The sequence below is a fragment of the Apaloderma vittatum genome, unplaced genomic scaffold, assembly GCF_000703405.1.
Source record: "Apaloderma vittatum isolate BGI_N311 unplaced genomic scaffold, ASM70340v1 scaffold3624, whole genome shotgun sequence".
Classification (NCBI taxonomy): domain Eukaryota; kingdom Metazoa; phylum Chordata; class Aves; order Trogoniformes; family Trogonidae; genus Apaloderma; species Apaloderma vittatum.
This window is the reverse complement of record NW_009714162.1, coordinates 1-15,173: the sequence shown is the minus strand read 5'-3', so window position 1 is coordinate 15,173 and position 15,173 is coordinate 1. Positions and strand designations below refer to the sequence as shown.

Genomic DNA, 15,173 nt, shown 5'->3' with positions numbered 1-15,173 from the left:
TGGGCTGCACGGCGGGGTCAGGCAGTGCGGTGAGACGGAGCTCAGCACCTGGAGGACCCTCAAGTAATAGGGTGGTCCAGCGCAGCAGCACTGGGGGCTGGTCTTGTGTTGGATGGAGTCCTTCCTCTCCAAGTGCACGGGGAGTTGCTGACACTCCTGCACCACCCACCCCTGTCTGCACGATTTTTCTTTGGTGTTAAGCAAAAGTTGTGCAAAGAGCGAGGGTCTATTGGAACCAGTGCCGTTTTCACATGTGGGCTGCTGGTAGCACGTTTCTCATTGAGGCTTACCTTAAAAGTTTACTTTGTCTGATAGTGTTGTGCAAGCAAAGTCAAGATATGGAAGCTACTGCACAGATCCAGCCGCTGCCACAACCATCTCTCCCACCGGCTGCACCGATCCCAGCTCCTCAGGGCACTCCTTCCGTGGAGGAACTTATCCAGCAGAGTCAGTGGAACTTGCAGCAGCAGGAGCAGCATCTCCTTGCCATGAGACAGGTTGGTTCAAGATGAACACTTGCTGGGTTTATCCTGGCCTGCCAGTAGCTGTAGATGTCAGGAGCGAAGGGGGAGAGGAAGGCTTCCTTCTGACTAGCGGAGGGGGGGTTACTTTCCTTATCTTTGTTCTGTGGCAGCTGCCGTCATCTTGGAACAGGTATAGCTGATGCACTAGCGAGATTGATCTTTGATTAAAACAGTGTTTGCCGTACAAAAAAAACGGTCTTGGTTTGCAGAGTGGAATAAATTGTGACTGCTTCAGTCTTTGTTTAACGCTGCAGGTTGGTGGGAATGGCAAGATATTCCAGCCTGTTGTATTCTCAGCTGGATTCTGAGCAGGGGTTGAAGGGAACTGTGTACTTTGAGCTCAGTGATTTTTGCAGGCGATGTTTTTGCTGATAAAGCTACTGGAAACCAAACTGAAGAGTTTCTCGAGGAAGGCAGTATGCCTAGATTATGTTTGGTACATTTAGGAGCTTCCTGCAATTATTTTTTTTTCATGATGGAGTGATTTTTAGAGGTGGAAATTCACTGGATTTGTGCTGAAGAATGAGAAGATTTTTTTTTCTTCTCAAAAACAAATAACTGAAACATATGTGGTCACGTTGCTTGTAAAAGCAATAGATACTTACGGTTAAGAGGATGGAGAATACAGTAGCTTAATTCTTCAGAAGAACCTCAGTTGTAATATAATTCTTGTATTGTTTTTTTCTTCTTGTTTTCAGGAACAAGTCACATCAGCAGTAGCCCTTGCGATTGAGCAACAAATGCAGAAAGTTTTGGAGGAAACCCAGTTAGATATGAATGAATTTGACAACTTGTTGCAGCCCATAATTGACACTTGTACAAAAGATGCAATCTCAGTAAGTGATCCTGATCTGAGCAGTTATTTGGTGCTGTTGTGGATTAAATACAATCTGAATTTTGAGGTTGTCTGTAAACAGCAGCTTTATCGTTGTGTTATGTGGTCGATGACGTAATAGCCGTTACTTGCAAGCATCCCTTCTTGCAGTTATTTCGGAGCTCTAGGAAGTCCATATGATTAGACTAACTTAAAACATTTTAAATTTGCTTTTCGAAGGCTGGGAAGAACTGGATGTTTAGTAACGCAAAATCTCCGGCACACTGTGAGCTGATGGCTGGGCACCTGCGAAATCGGATAACGGCAGAAGGAGCCCACTTTGAGCTTCGGTTACATCTCATCTACTTAATCAATGATGTATTGCATCACTGGTAAGAATTAAATTGTGGGTTTCAGTTTGATGTCTTGGTGAGGTCTTTCTCCTCTAGATGCGTTGTTAGTTTGATTAGTCACTTTTTAATGTATTATTTTTACAGCTGCCTTAAGATGTCCATAGCTGGCACAAAGATTGAGTGCTCTGATAATCAAATTCAGCTTCTACCTACTTTGTGGTTTGCTTTTTTTTTTTCTCCAGATGAGACTTCACAGTAAAAATGTAAAGGAGGGAACTCTCTATTTTATGAATCCGTTACTTTTAGTAGAGTGGAAGTTGGGGTGAATTGAATATTCCAGTGTTCTTAGTGTTCCGGTGAAAGGCCGTAACTCTTCTCTTCCCATTCCTTTTCTGAAGCCAGCGGAAGCAAGCACGAGATCTCTTGGCTGCTCTGCAGAAGGTGGTTGTGCCTATTTATTGCACCAGTTTTCTAGCAGTGGAGGAGGATAAGCAACAGAAAATTGCCAGAGTGAGTATCTGGTTTTGGTTTATCTGTGTGCTTGGCTTCGTTAGGTTGGTGCTAGGCAAATTCACAAAGACGAGGACGGAAGAGGACCACTGAGATTTTTCTAGTGTGACTGTCTTCATAAAGTCTATTACAGGATGTGCTTTAATTCACATTTAAACTAGAAGTTAAAAGCACCTGGGCTTTATTTAAAAGTTACCATAGGGATGAATGTGTCTGAATCTTTGGTGGTTCAAATATAACTGCTGAAATCCTAGTCCTTCTGACAAAACTAGAGACATAAAAATGCCGTTCCTCAGTCTTTCTTTTATCGTTTGTCATTTCTAAAAACCTTTCGCTCTTGAATTTATGCAGCTTCTTCAATTGTGGGAGAAGAATGGGTACTTTGATGAGTCAATTATTCAGCAGTTGCAGAGCCCGGCTCTTGGACTTGGCCAGTACCAGGTTAGCCACAAAAGCAAAATAACACGTTTCTTATGTATGGAAATATTTTGAAAACAAATTCAGTAAATGTTTTCCTGTTTTGAAAGGTAGATATTCGTTCCCCTCTCCCTCCCTCTTGCAGTTGCTTATAAAGGACTATGAGAATAATGTAAAACGTAACCTTATTATTGCAAACATTTAATAATCTGATACAATCCCGGGACATCTCTTTGTATTTGTAACTGTTGCAGTCATGTATGTAATTCGACAGCGTGTCATTAATTTTACATTAAAAATGAATGCTGCTGATCTTGGCTGTATTTGAGAGCTGGACATTCATATAGACCGTGGATTCTAGCCTGCAGAGAATGTTTTAGAAATCTTCACAGGTTCTTCTGCCAGCAGGTTATCCTGCGTCCTCATGCATTTCTTGGGAGGGAGGGGAGGGCAATGTAGGAGATTGTGAATGAGCAGATAGAGTAACTGGTTTAAGTACACTGTTAACTTGTTGTTCTTAATTTATCTCATTTTATCAGGCAAATTTGATCACCGAATATGCAACAGTAGTACAGCCTGTACAAGTAGCCTTCCAACAGCAGATACAGAACCTGAAAACTCAACACGAGGAGTTTGTGAACAGTTTAACGCAGCAACAACAGCAGCAGCTACAAATCCCGCCGCTAGAGAACGAGGTGAAGTCGACGCCCCCACCTCAGCCCCGCCATCGGCTCCAGTTACACAAGCAGGTACTGGCCTGTTGTGGGGACCCAGGTGGGAATCGGTGGATGGCAACGTTGCAAGATCTTTCTGCTCCTTTTATTAGCAGTGAGGCGCTGTGCTGTGCCGACTTGAAAGCTCGCAGCTGGTGCAGTCTGATGCTTGAACGTAAAAAGAACCAAAGAGAGAAGTGTTAAATGGATCAGAAATTCTCTTTCCCAGTAATAGATTTCTGCAGAATGTTTACACGTCCAACAAAACTCAGATGGAGCCTGTTGTATGTGTGGCCTGGATGCTTATGTTAGTCTCTGCTTTGTTTCAGATGATGGTAAATCCCAGCTGCCTCTAGCTGGTTCTACAGAGTATGATGCAACAGGGTCCGGAGTGCAGGATCCTGCCTCTGGTGGACCACGTGGCCCTGGGTCTCATGATCAGATCCCTCCAAATAAACCGCCCTGGTTTGACCAACCTCACCCTGTCGCACCGTGGGGTCAACAACAGGTGAGAAACGTGCATCTGAAACAAGGTGTAGAGGGAGGTTGGAGGTTCGGAATCGCTGTCTTGGTTGTGGAAATGTGGTCACAGGCTGTGAAAGTTAGAAATCCGGATTGGAGTGCCAGGCTTCCTCAGCCTGAGCCTGGTTAAGGGCAGTGTGTAAATTGTATTTCAGTTTGTCAACCATGATGCTTTCCCCGTGAACAAGAAAAACAAGATGTACTGTACTGGGTACTTCTGTTCCGTTCAGCCAAGAGTTTGTTCCTTTACTGTCTTTTCTCTGAACCTGCATTGTTCAGGCCTTATATTCGGAAAGTTCTTTTGCTTGTGCAGACTTGAAAGAAATTAGGTTGTTTTTTTTATTGCATTCTTTTATTTTTGTAGCCTAATGACCAGGCTTCTTTTCCTCACCACTAGGGACCACCTCATTGTCCTCCGTGGAACAACAACCATGAAGGAATGTGGAATGAACAGAGAGATCAAGGCTGGAACAACCAGCGAGAGACGCCTTGGAACAACCAGCCCGATCCTTCTTGGAACAACCAGTTTGAAGCCCCGTGGAACAACCAGCATGAACAACCTCCATGGGGTGGGGGTCAAAGGGAACCTCCATTTCGAATGCAGCGGCCACCTCACTTCAGAGGCCCATTTCCTCCACATCAGCAACATCCCCAATTCAACCAGCCCCCGCATCCACATAATTTCAACCGCTTTCCACCTCGCTTCATGCAGGATGATTTTCCACCTCGCCATCCCTTTGAAAGGCCTCCTTATCCTCATCGGTTTGATTACCCCCAGGGGGATTTTCCTCAAGGTAAAGTGTGTACCAGGCCAGGTTTTTCTTATGTTGTGATTGCCATTATAAAATTATTTAGTGCTTTGGGGTGCTTATTCTTGGTGGGCTGCTGTGGTTTTCCTGAGAAATGTTGAGTTTGGGGGCTTGGGGAGCTACTGCTAACAACTCAGCAGAATTTTTGAGCAGCAAGAGAGAAGAGCAGCTTTTCTTGTCCTGGGGGGTTTAAAGTTTAAGCTCAGAAAAAGATGTTCTGTTTTGGTTTGTAGTGGTGATCCAAAACATCTGTTGTTTCATGTAACATTGTTGGAAGGAGAGGCTCTAAAACAGAGGGCTAGATTTAGGGAAGCAGTAAAGCAATGACAATGCTCAAGGTCTGATGAGGACGAGTCAGGTAGCTCTGGCTGAAGACTGGGCAGTGGCTATAGCAGCTTTTCCTGGAAAAGCTGTTGGACCTGCTGCAGAAGACGTTGATTTTCAGTCTTGCGTTTTTCTCAGTGTAGCGCAATGAGTTTAGCAGCGCGTCCTGGCGTTCGTGGCAAAGGGTTTGTCCATCAGTGACTGGATGGATGTCATTCACTTCTCTATTTTAACAGGATATTATCTCTACCTCTTCGTGAAATCCCTCTTTAAACAAAGTATTTTCTTGTCACCTACTCATGTGAGTTAATTCCTGCCCTATTTATTTCTTTATACGTGGTGATTCGGTGTAGAGACAGAACTAGTTACGGATCCACACTAAGCTGTGATTGTGTATTCAGGCTTCAGAAACGGATCCCATCAGCAGCTGCCCAGCTGCATCTGAAACCTGCTGTTCTGAGCCCACCTTTCTTGCGGGTTTTTTTGACCACAGTACGTCCCAAAGTGAGCAGCAGCTTAGGGTTAGACTTACCTGTGGTCTTGAGAGCAGTTGCTATGGCCAGAAAGGGAGATGAGTTGCAAAATATTCGTGAATGTGGACCTGTAGGCAGCCTCTAGCGCTCCAGTTCTGTTGCTTTTCTGGATCTGCAAGGCTCCGAGTGCCAAGATTGTTGTTTTAGGATGAACGTGCTAATGGAGTACATCTCTGCTTGCCTGCCTTTGTAACAAAATAAAACGTTTTAACCCTCCCACTCTGCAGAAATCGGACCTCCTCATCATCACCCCGGCCACCGATTGCCTCACCCGGGAATCAGCGAGCATCCTCCCTGGGGAGGGCCGCAGCACCCTGATTTTGGGCCTCCCCCGCATGGATTTAACGGGCAACCTCCTCACATGCGGCGACAAGGGCCCCCTCACATGAACCACGACGATCCCAGTCTGGTGCCAAACGTTCCCTACTTTGATCTTCCCGCTGGACTGATGGCTCCTCTTGTAAAAGTAAGTGCTTGCAGTGGGCCCTGACCACTAAGATTAAAAGATCAAAATCCCACAGTCAATAATAGGGGTAGTTTGAAATGACAGATGTCCATGTTAAATCTTTCCATCCAGCAACCATTAGCCAAGGTTGTTGGTGGGTGTACAAGGGCAGGGGCCGGGAGGAGAAGGTAGTGAAAATGGTAAAATTTTCAAGTGTTTTGTCCTGGGAAAGTCACTTAATCTCATAAACGTGAAAGTTTTATTTACTCTTGAAAATCTTACCCCTGTTGTTAGAAAACAGAGTGTCCAGTGATTTTTTTTTTTTTGCTGTGATTCTCTGATTTTCAGATGGGCTGAGGGACCTTGCGGTTCTGATGTGGTCACTGGGTATTAGCTTTTGATACTCAGAATTCTTTCTTAGAACGGTGTTTCGCGTCACCAATGTTATATGTGCAAAGAACGAGAGAGAACAGGCAATCCATCTGCATCAGCATCTTCAGGGGTGTATGCATTTATGTATTCTGTGAACAAATACAGCTGTTCCATCGTTAACTTTGTGTCACTCTCAGCCAGGCTTCCATCCAGGCGCTGTTACCACAAAGGTGGATCGATGAGATCTGCATCTTATCTGCCTGGTGATCCGGTTAATGCTGTAGCCTGGGGCATGCTGGCTTTTCTCACAGGCATCCAAATGGTAGTGGTGACACGAGGAAGCTTTGGGTTATCCGCAGAATCCTTATTGCTGGGCCATTTTTTTATCCAACAGTGAAATGTGAGGTCCCTACACAGTTAAATCTATCTTTAGGTCGCCATCCCATGGCACGCGATGCAAATGTAATTTGTTTTGTCTCTGGCAGCTTGAAGATCACGAGTATAAACCTTTAGATCCTAAAGATATACGTCTTCCACCCCCAATGCCCCCCAGTGAGAGACTCCTGGCTGCGGTTGAGGCATTTTACAGTCCACCATCTCACGACAGGCCTAGAAACAGGTAAGAGTAGGTACAGCTGATGATACGGTAAGGAAAATGCCCTGCGAAGCTGTCTTGAACCACAAAGTGCTTCTTCCTTCGCCTGTGTCTTGGTCCTTCTAATGCTGAAATGAGTCCCCCTGTATGTTAAATGGCGCTGTTTGATCTTACGCTGGGATTCGTGAGACCTTTTTCCCCAGGCCCTTTGTTCCCTACAAAACCTGGCGGAAATCCTGAACGTCTCCATCAAAGTAGAGTTTGACAGATGTTGGTTCTGTGTGTGGTTGATTTATTCCAGTGAAGGCTGGGAGCAGAACGGACTGTACGAGTTCTTCAGAGCTAAAATGAGAGCGAGGCGGAGGAAAGGTCAGGAGAAGAGAAACAGGTGAGTGATCTTGTCTGCTGCCTTCTGATGCATGCTGCCCCTTTGGAAGGTGCTAGGAAATCCTTGGGCTAAATGCAGAGGGAAAGTCTCTTCAGCAACATGTTGATGGAATAACTGAGTTTCAGCTCGCTGGAATTTCTTTAATCTGCAGAAAATAGTTTTTGCCACACTTAAGTTTTCATGGATTGTCTGCAGAAACAGTGCTCATGTGTAATTTGAATCTGATTAGAAGTATATTTGACTTGTGCTTTTCTCGGGAGTCACTGGAGTTTCTCTGTTTCTGTACGTGCAGCGGGCCTTCTCGCTCTCGCAGTCGGTCTAAAAGCCGAGGGCGCTCATCCTCCCGGTCCAATTCGCGATCTTCAAAGTCTTCTGGCTCCTATTCGAGGTCACGATCTCGCTCTTGCTCTCGATCACGATCCTATTCACGCTCTCAGTCCAGGTAGAGTGCAAGGGGATGAATCCTGGGAACTGGTGGGAGGTGGGAAGAAACCAACCCCGGGGGCTGAGCAAGGATCCCTGAGTGTTGTTCTGGCAACTTGTGTGTCTCATGAGCTGTCCCTTTCCAGAAGCCGGAGCAGGTCGCGCTCCTCTCACAGCCGCTCACGATCACGGTCGCGATCAAGATCGAAATCTTACTCCCCAGGAAGGCGGCGCCGATCCCGGTCTCGCAGCCCCACTCCTCCGTAAGCTTTTGTTTTGGTTTGTTTTTTTTCCCCCCTTTTTACCTGAGTTGTTTGCAAAAGTCCCAGCAAGGAAGGGTGCTTTCTTGTCAGCTGGCTGTAATAAGCGTTACAACAAATAGCAGAAAAGAAGACAAGAAAGCAGATTGAGAAAGGATTTCTATGCTATAGGGACCTATAGAGAGAACGTTGCTCTGTTGCAGTGGCTCTTGGTTTTAACAAAACGCTGCGACTGCGAAAGCTTTGTGCAGCTTCCGAGAAAGCAGGATGGTTTTCACATCTTTTTAACTCCATAATCTGTAGTTTTGTGAAAGAATAGCTTAGTAGAATGGATGAGATTATATTGTGTGTTAATGTTTAACAGAATGTAAACAACTTTGTGTCAGAACAGTATCACTTGTTCTTAACTGGTTCTTTCTGTCCCCTTAGTTCTTCTGCTGGTTTGGGCTCCAGTTCTGGGCCTCCTATACCAGAATCAAGACTTGGAGAAGAAAATAAAGGCCATCAAATGCTAGTGAAAATGGGTAAGAAGTTCTTCTGGAATCTTGTACAAGCCAGGAGAGAAAATCAGGCGCCAAACGCTTGGATACAATTACTTAATGCATGTTCATAAGTAATTATCCCTCGGTATTCCAAGGTCAGTGTAAGGATATTCGGAGATCCAGGCACGTAGACCGTGGCGCAGTGGCGGTGGTTGTTTCTGGGAAGGATGTGGAAGATGGGGACAGGAGTTTGGCATCAGACAGAACTTTCTGAGGTTTTCCATCTCCCTGGGGTGTAGATCCATGGGGTTGGCTGGACAGACTGGGCTTGTGCCGTCTTTCCCGTTCCCTCCTGAAGGTTTTTAGGAGTAGTGCTGATGTTTGTCAGCTCTCTGAAACTGCATATTAATGCTTTTGAAATAAATGGGGCAGCTCATGGTGATTCAGGCTGCCTGTTAGTCCTTCTGTGTTAAATCCACACTCACTGTGGTTGATTTCCAAAAGGCCTGTGCTTGTCCGTCTGCAGAATCCTGGTAGTAAAAAAAAATAAAAAATAGCTACAGGATAGCAATGTTGTGTCCTTTGGGCAGGATGGAGCGGATCTGGAGGATTGGGAGCCAAGGAACAAGGAATTCAGGATCCGATTAAAGGAGGAGATATCCGAGACAAATGGGATCAATATAAAGGAGTGGGAGTTGCATTAGATGACCCTTACGAAAACTACCGAAGAAATAAGAGTTACTCGTTTATCGCACGCATGAAGGCCAGAGACGAATGTAAGTGAGCGTTTCTAAGCAATTTAAAAATCTGTGCAGAGTTGGTAATGATTTTGTCCTGTTTACTGTAGTTCGTAAACCCAAATCGATCCTGTTTGGCCCTGCCCAAGTCCGAGTTTCCTGCAGTTAGTGCTGTGTTCTGCCAAAGCCAGAACGTGGCCTAAATCCACTGGAGTGCAGGAAGGGTTCAGAAAAAGTGGAGGTGCTTCTTAAGAGGTGAAGACAATTACCCAAATCTTGGATTTTTGCAGAGAGTCTGTGTTACATCCAACAACTACACTTGCCCGTGACTGAAAGGAAAAGAATTGGCGTGCTCAATGACAAGTCACTTCTGCCTCTGGCTGCAGTAGATCTGTGTAATGAAATGGCTTCAAATAAAGCCCAGAAGGAAAAATTCCTGATTAATGGAGCCCTAGTTCCCCGAAACCTTTCAGCCAGCCTAGCTAACCGCGGGATGTGTAAGCACTCTTTTCCCTATTGTTTCAGTGAAGCGTGAAACGCAAGACCCTCCACCACCCGAATAAGACTCTCTGAAGAAAGATGTCTTGCATCTTCTACAAAACATTAAACTTGTATAAATCCGGATTAAAGTCTGGAGGAAGTGACAAATGAGTTACTTTTAAAACTATGGTGAAAAATGGAAAGCTATGACATGTACTTCAACACTTGTCATTTAGTGTTTAAACAAAGGCCAGTCGTTACCATGACATGTCTAGCGAGTTTAAAGAATTTCCATTTATTTTGCAAAATTTTTTAATTGGTTACCCATTTGATACTAGAATTAAACCCCAGTCCAGTTGTCCCTGGTGCAGGATTGCGATTCATTCACTCCTTCATTCATTCGTTCATTCCTGTGGAATACAGACGTTACCTGATACCGGTTTTTGTTCTCTAGTTCCATAATGTATGTTTATTTCTCTTAAAAGGTTAATTCTATTTGAAGTGGAGGGGTGCTGCCTTGGGATCAAGTCAGACTGATGCTGAGCAGTGTATCCTAATGTCTAAATGGGGAATGAAGCGTCTAGTTCCAGTACAGGTGACCTATGAGCACTGTGCGAGCTTGTTAGAACCTACCCTCCAACTTAACGCCCTTACACACCAGCCGCTGCAGTCCCAACTCTGCTCCCAACACGAGGGTTCACTGTTGTAGCTTTTCACGCGCTTCAAGGGATGTTTGATGCTTTGTAACGGAAGACATTCTTTAAGCTTTTTATATTTTTGTATATACCCTTTAATAAAAGCTAATTAGTTCAATAGAAGAGAATCAGTTTTCTCTGCCTCTGCAGGTTTCTGACAATGAACCGTTCTTGGAAACTTCCTTTAATCTAAATGAGAAAGACAAACAACCAAACACCTTTTGTAACTGTTTCCAGAGACCACCAGCTAAAGAGGTTGGGCCCTTACACTGCACTTCCACTCCAGAGGTCTGCGCGGTGGTAACTCTTCCAGGCAGTTGTTTGTATAGCAGAAACCCTCTTAAAATCATTCAGTTAATATGGTGAAATATCAGTTTGTTCTAGATCTACTGTAGTTGTGGAACTGTAACTGTCTGTGAATCAGCATACACCACCTGTATGTTATCGACTCGTGAATTTTATTGTTTTGCCTTCCAATAAACACTTTTTTTTTTTTAACAAAGTGGTGGCTCATATTTCAGAGTCCGTGGGTTCCCGTGCATTGGCTGTCAGCCTTCCCTGGAGTGGATTGATCGTAACTTTGCGTATGTTTGGTGTTGTAGCAATCTTGATGAGGTTAATTATACAAAAGACAGTATTTAAATATGGCACTAAAGGTCTTTTTCCAGCATGGTCCTATTCCTGGGTGCTGTAGGACAGACTGATTTCTACCGTGCTCACAGCTCACGCAGTTTACATGATAAATGTGCGTCCTGTGATGACCGACATGCTCCCTTGAGAGAGAAGGGTTTTCTTGGTTGCTGCTTTGCAGGACACTAACACAGCCTGGCTGAAGGTTCTTGCCTCTGCCTCTAGCGTGTACGTTAGAAAAAATACAAATATAGGAAAATAGATTACATAATAATAAGATACATAGCAGCTAGTATAAAGTGTTCCAGCACTGAGCTTGTAACTGTAGCTGTGCAATTTGCAAAGGTTTCTTGTTCCAGCTTGATCTGTAAATGTAAAATTTACTTAAAATTTGAAGAGTCAAAGCAGTTTTTCCTCCTGTGCTTTCCGAATTTCTTCACGTGCTTGCTCAAGTGTTAGAGGTGGGGATTTGTGATTCTTGATGTACTGCCAAAAAAAAAGTTAATAGACAAACTTAGTATGTAGCTAAATACTTTCTAGTATTTAATAAATAGTAAATCTTCATGTCAAGATAGCTGCACGTTTCTACACTAGCAACGGAAGCTAATACTTGTGTGTTTGGGGACAGGTAAATGCTACAGCAGAAAGCTGCTTCTTTCAAAACTATGGCCTCCAGTAAGTCTTTTTTTGCTGATGTGTTGTTAATACAGGGAGAAGTGTTGCAGTAGCACTCTTTTTCATTAAGTAATTTATTCAATGAATAATATGTGGAGAAAATTTGTACGCTCCACCTACTAGAAGCATTTGGAAAGGAATACACGCTTGGTCTGTCTAGGCTGCTGTCCAGTCTGTTGTAAAATACCTCTTTAGCCTCTTCCAGGGTGTGGTAGTGGAACTTCTCCTTCTCCAGTGACGCCACAAGGGAGAGGTGAAGGTGGTGAATGTTCTCTACGAACTGCTGAGTCAGCAGCAAATGCTGTTTGAGCATGGAGTTCAAAACAAGAACCGAGGGGCTGTACGCTGTCAGGGCTGCAAGGAACGGAGAGGATATACTTCAGGGATACATTGCAATCTGATGGTAAGGGCTAAACAGTGCAAGCAGGGGTCAGATGTATAAAATACAGTAAAACAGTAAGAAAATTGTTTTTCAGTACCTTCTACTGCATCCGTGCTGACGACATGACTGGCGATAGGCACGGGATCGACGTAACTGTTCCCTACAGGTGGGTCAAGCACTGCGGAGGCGTTTGCTGGGGAGAGGATAAAGTGAGAATGACTGGGGTTGGAGGGTGGGAGGGTTTAGCGCTAGAACCCGGTTCAGCCGTCTCTTCGGCAGTTGTCACAGAACCATTGTGGAGCCTAATGAGGAGTTTTGTTGGCCAGAAAAGAAACCCAGCTAAAATAGTTCTGCGACATTTTCTTCTGTGTCCACAACATGTACCACTGGAGAAGGCATCCTTCTAACTCTAGACAGAGTAAAAATACTCCCCTAGTGCAATGTCTCGTGAACTTACTCGTTGCCCAGGGAGGATCCGCTGTCTGAACCGCGGTTTCTTTGACAGTTACTCTGTGTCCCCGCTCACGCCGCCCTCTGGTAAACAAAGGTGGTGATGAGGCAAATGAGTGTTTTCTAGAATATGTGCAGCTCTCAGAACGTTCTTCTGAGGTTTTTGATGCAGATTCCCTGTCTGTTGTAGATGAAGACCTTTCAAAGTCTTCAGAGTATTCTGAATTGAGAGTTTTGTCATCATGATCCAGATAATCCTGTTTGCCTTGAGGGAAATCTGCAGAAACTCCACTTAAATGCTCTGAGATTTCACCTTCAGTCACAGGTTTTTCAATATCCCCTTCAGAAACATCATTCACACCAGTTACTGCGCTTGTCATTTTATGAGAAGGTGGGTCTTTTTCCACCAGGAATGCATCTTTTTTTGGATTTCTGTTCGAATCTTGGGTAATTTGAATATCCGTCTCCTGTAAAAAAAAACCAAACAGCTGTATGTCATGAGAATCAACAAAATATAACCTAGAATAACGTCTGTTATTCTTCTGCAGCGTATCACTGAGTGTTAGCTTCTCCTTTATTAGGAAATAAAAACGCTGCTCTTCTTTGTCACCTTGCAAACTGTGCTGTGTAGTAAGGAAACGCAGACACTAAAAAAAATAATTTGGTCAGGTTTCAGCAGACTGTAACATCCTGATCTAACCCTCACAGCCAGTGAGACATGCCCACCTCAGGTAACCTGCAAGCAGAATAGAAAGATTTATTTTAGAACATCCACCCACCACCAAAAAAAGACAGAATGGAAATAGGTGCTCGTAGGGAATTTCTACTTACTTTCTGCTTTAATTCTGCCTCACTGGTGATATCTGGTGCCAAATCATCAAGGCTCAGGATATTCAGTCTGAAGTCTGCAATCAAAGGATGTAGTCGTGAGAATTTGCATGAGAATTACAGTACTTTCCCTTAGGCAAGAAAAGTGTAATACTAAAAAGGAACAGCAGTCAATCACTCCAAACCTTTAACTTAGCAGCAGCTCCTCTGAAGTTTCTTCCTTCACCTGTCGGTGGATCTGCTAACCCGAATTCAAGAGATTCTTGCTGCCCCTCATTTACGCTTGTTCTCACTCGGACCCATGAGTCCCTGGTCCCACTGATACCCGAAAGCTATTTTAAATGTTGTAATTGTTTTGACATCATAATTGTCACCCAGGGAAGCATCGTTAAACTGAACCCATTAAAACAAAAGCCAAGAAAAAGACAAATGTGCTACACTAGAAAAAAGAAATGGATCAACGTAATTCCTTTGAAAAAGCCTTGGTTTATGTAAAATTACACCAATGGATCCTTTCAAAATTTGCCCAGGTTTATTAGTAAGTTTATCAGTAGATTATCAGTACAATTCATGCCAAGCCTGCAGAGTCAATACTTTTGAAAACTCACCATGTGAGCTGCTGCTGATTGAATCTTCTGCATCAGATGCTTTTGAAAACAACTCATCTAATGATTTTATTTCACTTCTGTCACTTGCAAGTGATGCTTGGCTTTGCTTGGTGTTGCCTGTTCTAGGCAGAGTGATCTTCATAGTGTTGTCTCTCACAGAAGAAGACAGCGATTGAGATCTTGTATTATGTCCTACTGACGGGTTTCTGCTGGCTGGTGAAGGTGTTGGTGAGTTAACTCTGCCAAAAACATTTTTCTCTGAGTCTTTGCTACAAAAAGATGTTTTGGGCACCCCTGTTGGTGAAATTTCCTTATGAAATGAAGACTGTGTTCCTGGAGTCTTACTCTTTTGAAGAACATGGAAAAGATTTACGTGTTACTTCATTTATTATGTGCGGATCAGTAAAAAATTATAATGGGTGAAAAAGAGCAATTTTAAAATGTAAATTGAAGCTAAATCATATCAAGAGCAAGCCACAAACGCAAAATAAAAATTTAGCTTCAGGTGTTATCTAAACAAGAAGTGACCTATCAATTTAACACAATTTCATAGAAGTGTAAATAAAAATATGTAATCAAATAAAGTTGGTATTTACCTTTCCACCCCTTTTAGAATCACTTACAACAACCTTCCGATTCTTATTTCCACTGGAAAACTCCAAAGAACTTCCCATCAGTTCTCTCATTTCCTCTTCATCACTATCCAAACCAAGCTGCTCTTTAACTGTAACATTGGGTTTGGGGCCTCGGATGCTTTCCTCTTCCTTAGAGCCGGCATTACCGAGGGTCCTGCTTCCGCTGGCAGCAGCGTGACTCTTCAGATATCTCTTGCCTCTTGCACTGTGTTCATGACTGGAAGCAGATGACAACTCTTCATCCAAAAGCTTCTGGCTCACGTCAGTGTTTTGCAATTCCATCTGCTTTTTTCGATTCATGATTTTGCTTTCCAGCTGTGCCACCTTCCTCAAAGCAGAGCTCAACCGCGCGTGGGATGCACTAACCGGAGCACTCTTTGCTACGTGGCTGCTCGACGCCTGCGCGGCACTTCCAGACATCTGGACCGCTCCAGACCACTGGCTGCCAGGTACATTTTCGTTGTGCACCTTGAGGAACCTGCTGCGGCAGAAGGGTGCTCCCTCAGTTTTCTCCAACTGTGCGTCAACCACGCCGAGGTCACGATAGGGGCGAGGAAAGGCACTGAGCC

The 15,173-nt window shown here is 44.1% G+C and overlaps 2 protein-coding genes across 2 annotated transcripts; one reads left to right on the top strand and one right to left on the bottom strand.

The window, feature by feature from the left end:
• The first annotated feature begins 321 nt into the window (after positions 1–321).
• CHERP (calcium homeostasis endoplasmic reticulum protein) lies at positions 322–10,887 on the top strand. Its single transcript, XM_009868630.1, is given in 17 exon segments — positions 322–497; positions 1,223–1,360; positions 1,579–1,730; positions 2,090–2,201; positions 2,553–2,642; positions 3,158–3,335; positions 3,338–3,367; positions 3,661–3,839; positions 4,251–4,647; positions 5,747–5,985; positions 6,822–6,955; positions 7,233–7,319; positions 7,612–7,761; positions 7,889–8,005; positions 8,432–8,526; positions 9,075–9,260; positions 10,187–10,887. Coding segments are annotated over 17 exon segments (2,448 nt in total). The 5' UTR covers positions 322–338; the 3' UTR covers positions 10,192–10,887.
• Positions 10,888–11,425: 538 nt separating this feature from the next.
• LOC104269884 (chromosome unknown open reading frame, human C19orf44) lies at positions 11,426–15,159 on the bottom strand (the record flags this gene model as incomplete). Its single annotated transcript, XM_009868631.1, has 7 exons — positions 11,426–11,512; positions 11,889–12,055; positions 12,181–12,276; positions 12,541–13,000; positions 13,365–13,438; positions 13,970–14,315; positions 14,566–15,159. Coding segments are annotated over 7 exons (1,824 nt in total), but the record flags the coding sequence as incomplete, so codon positions are not given.
• Positions 15,160–15,173: the final 14 nt, after the last annotated feature.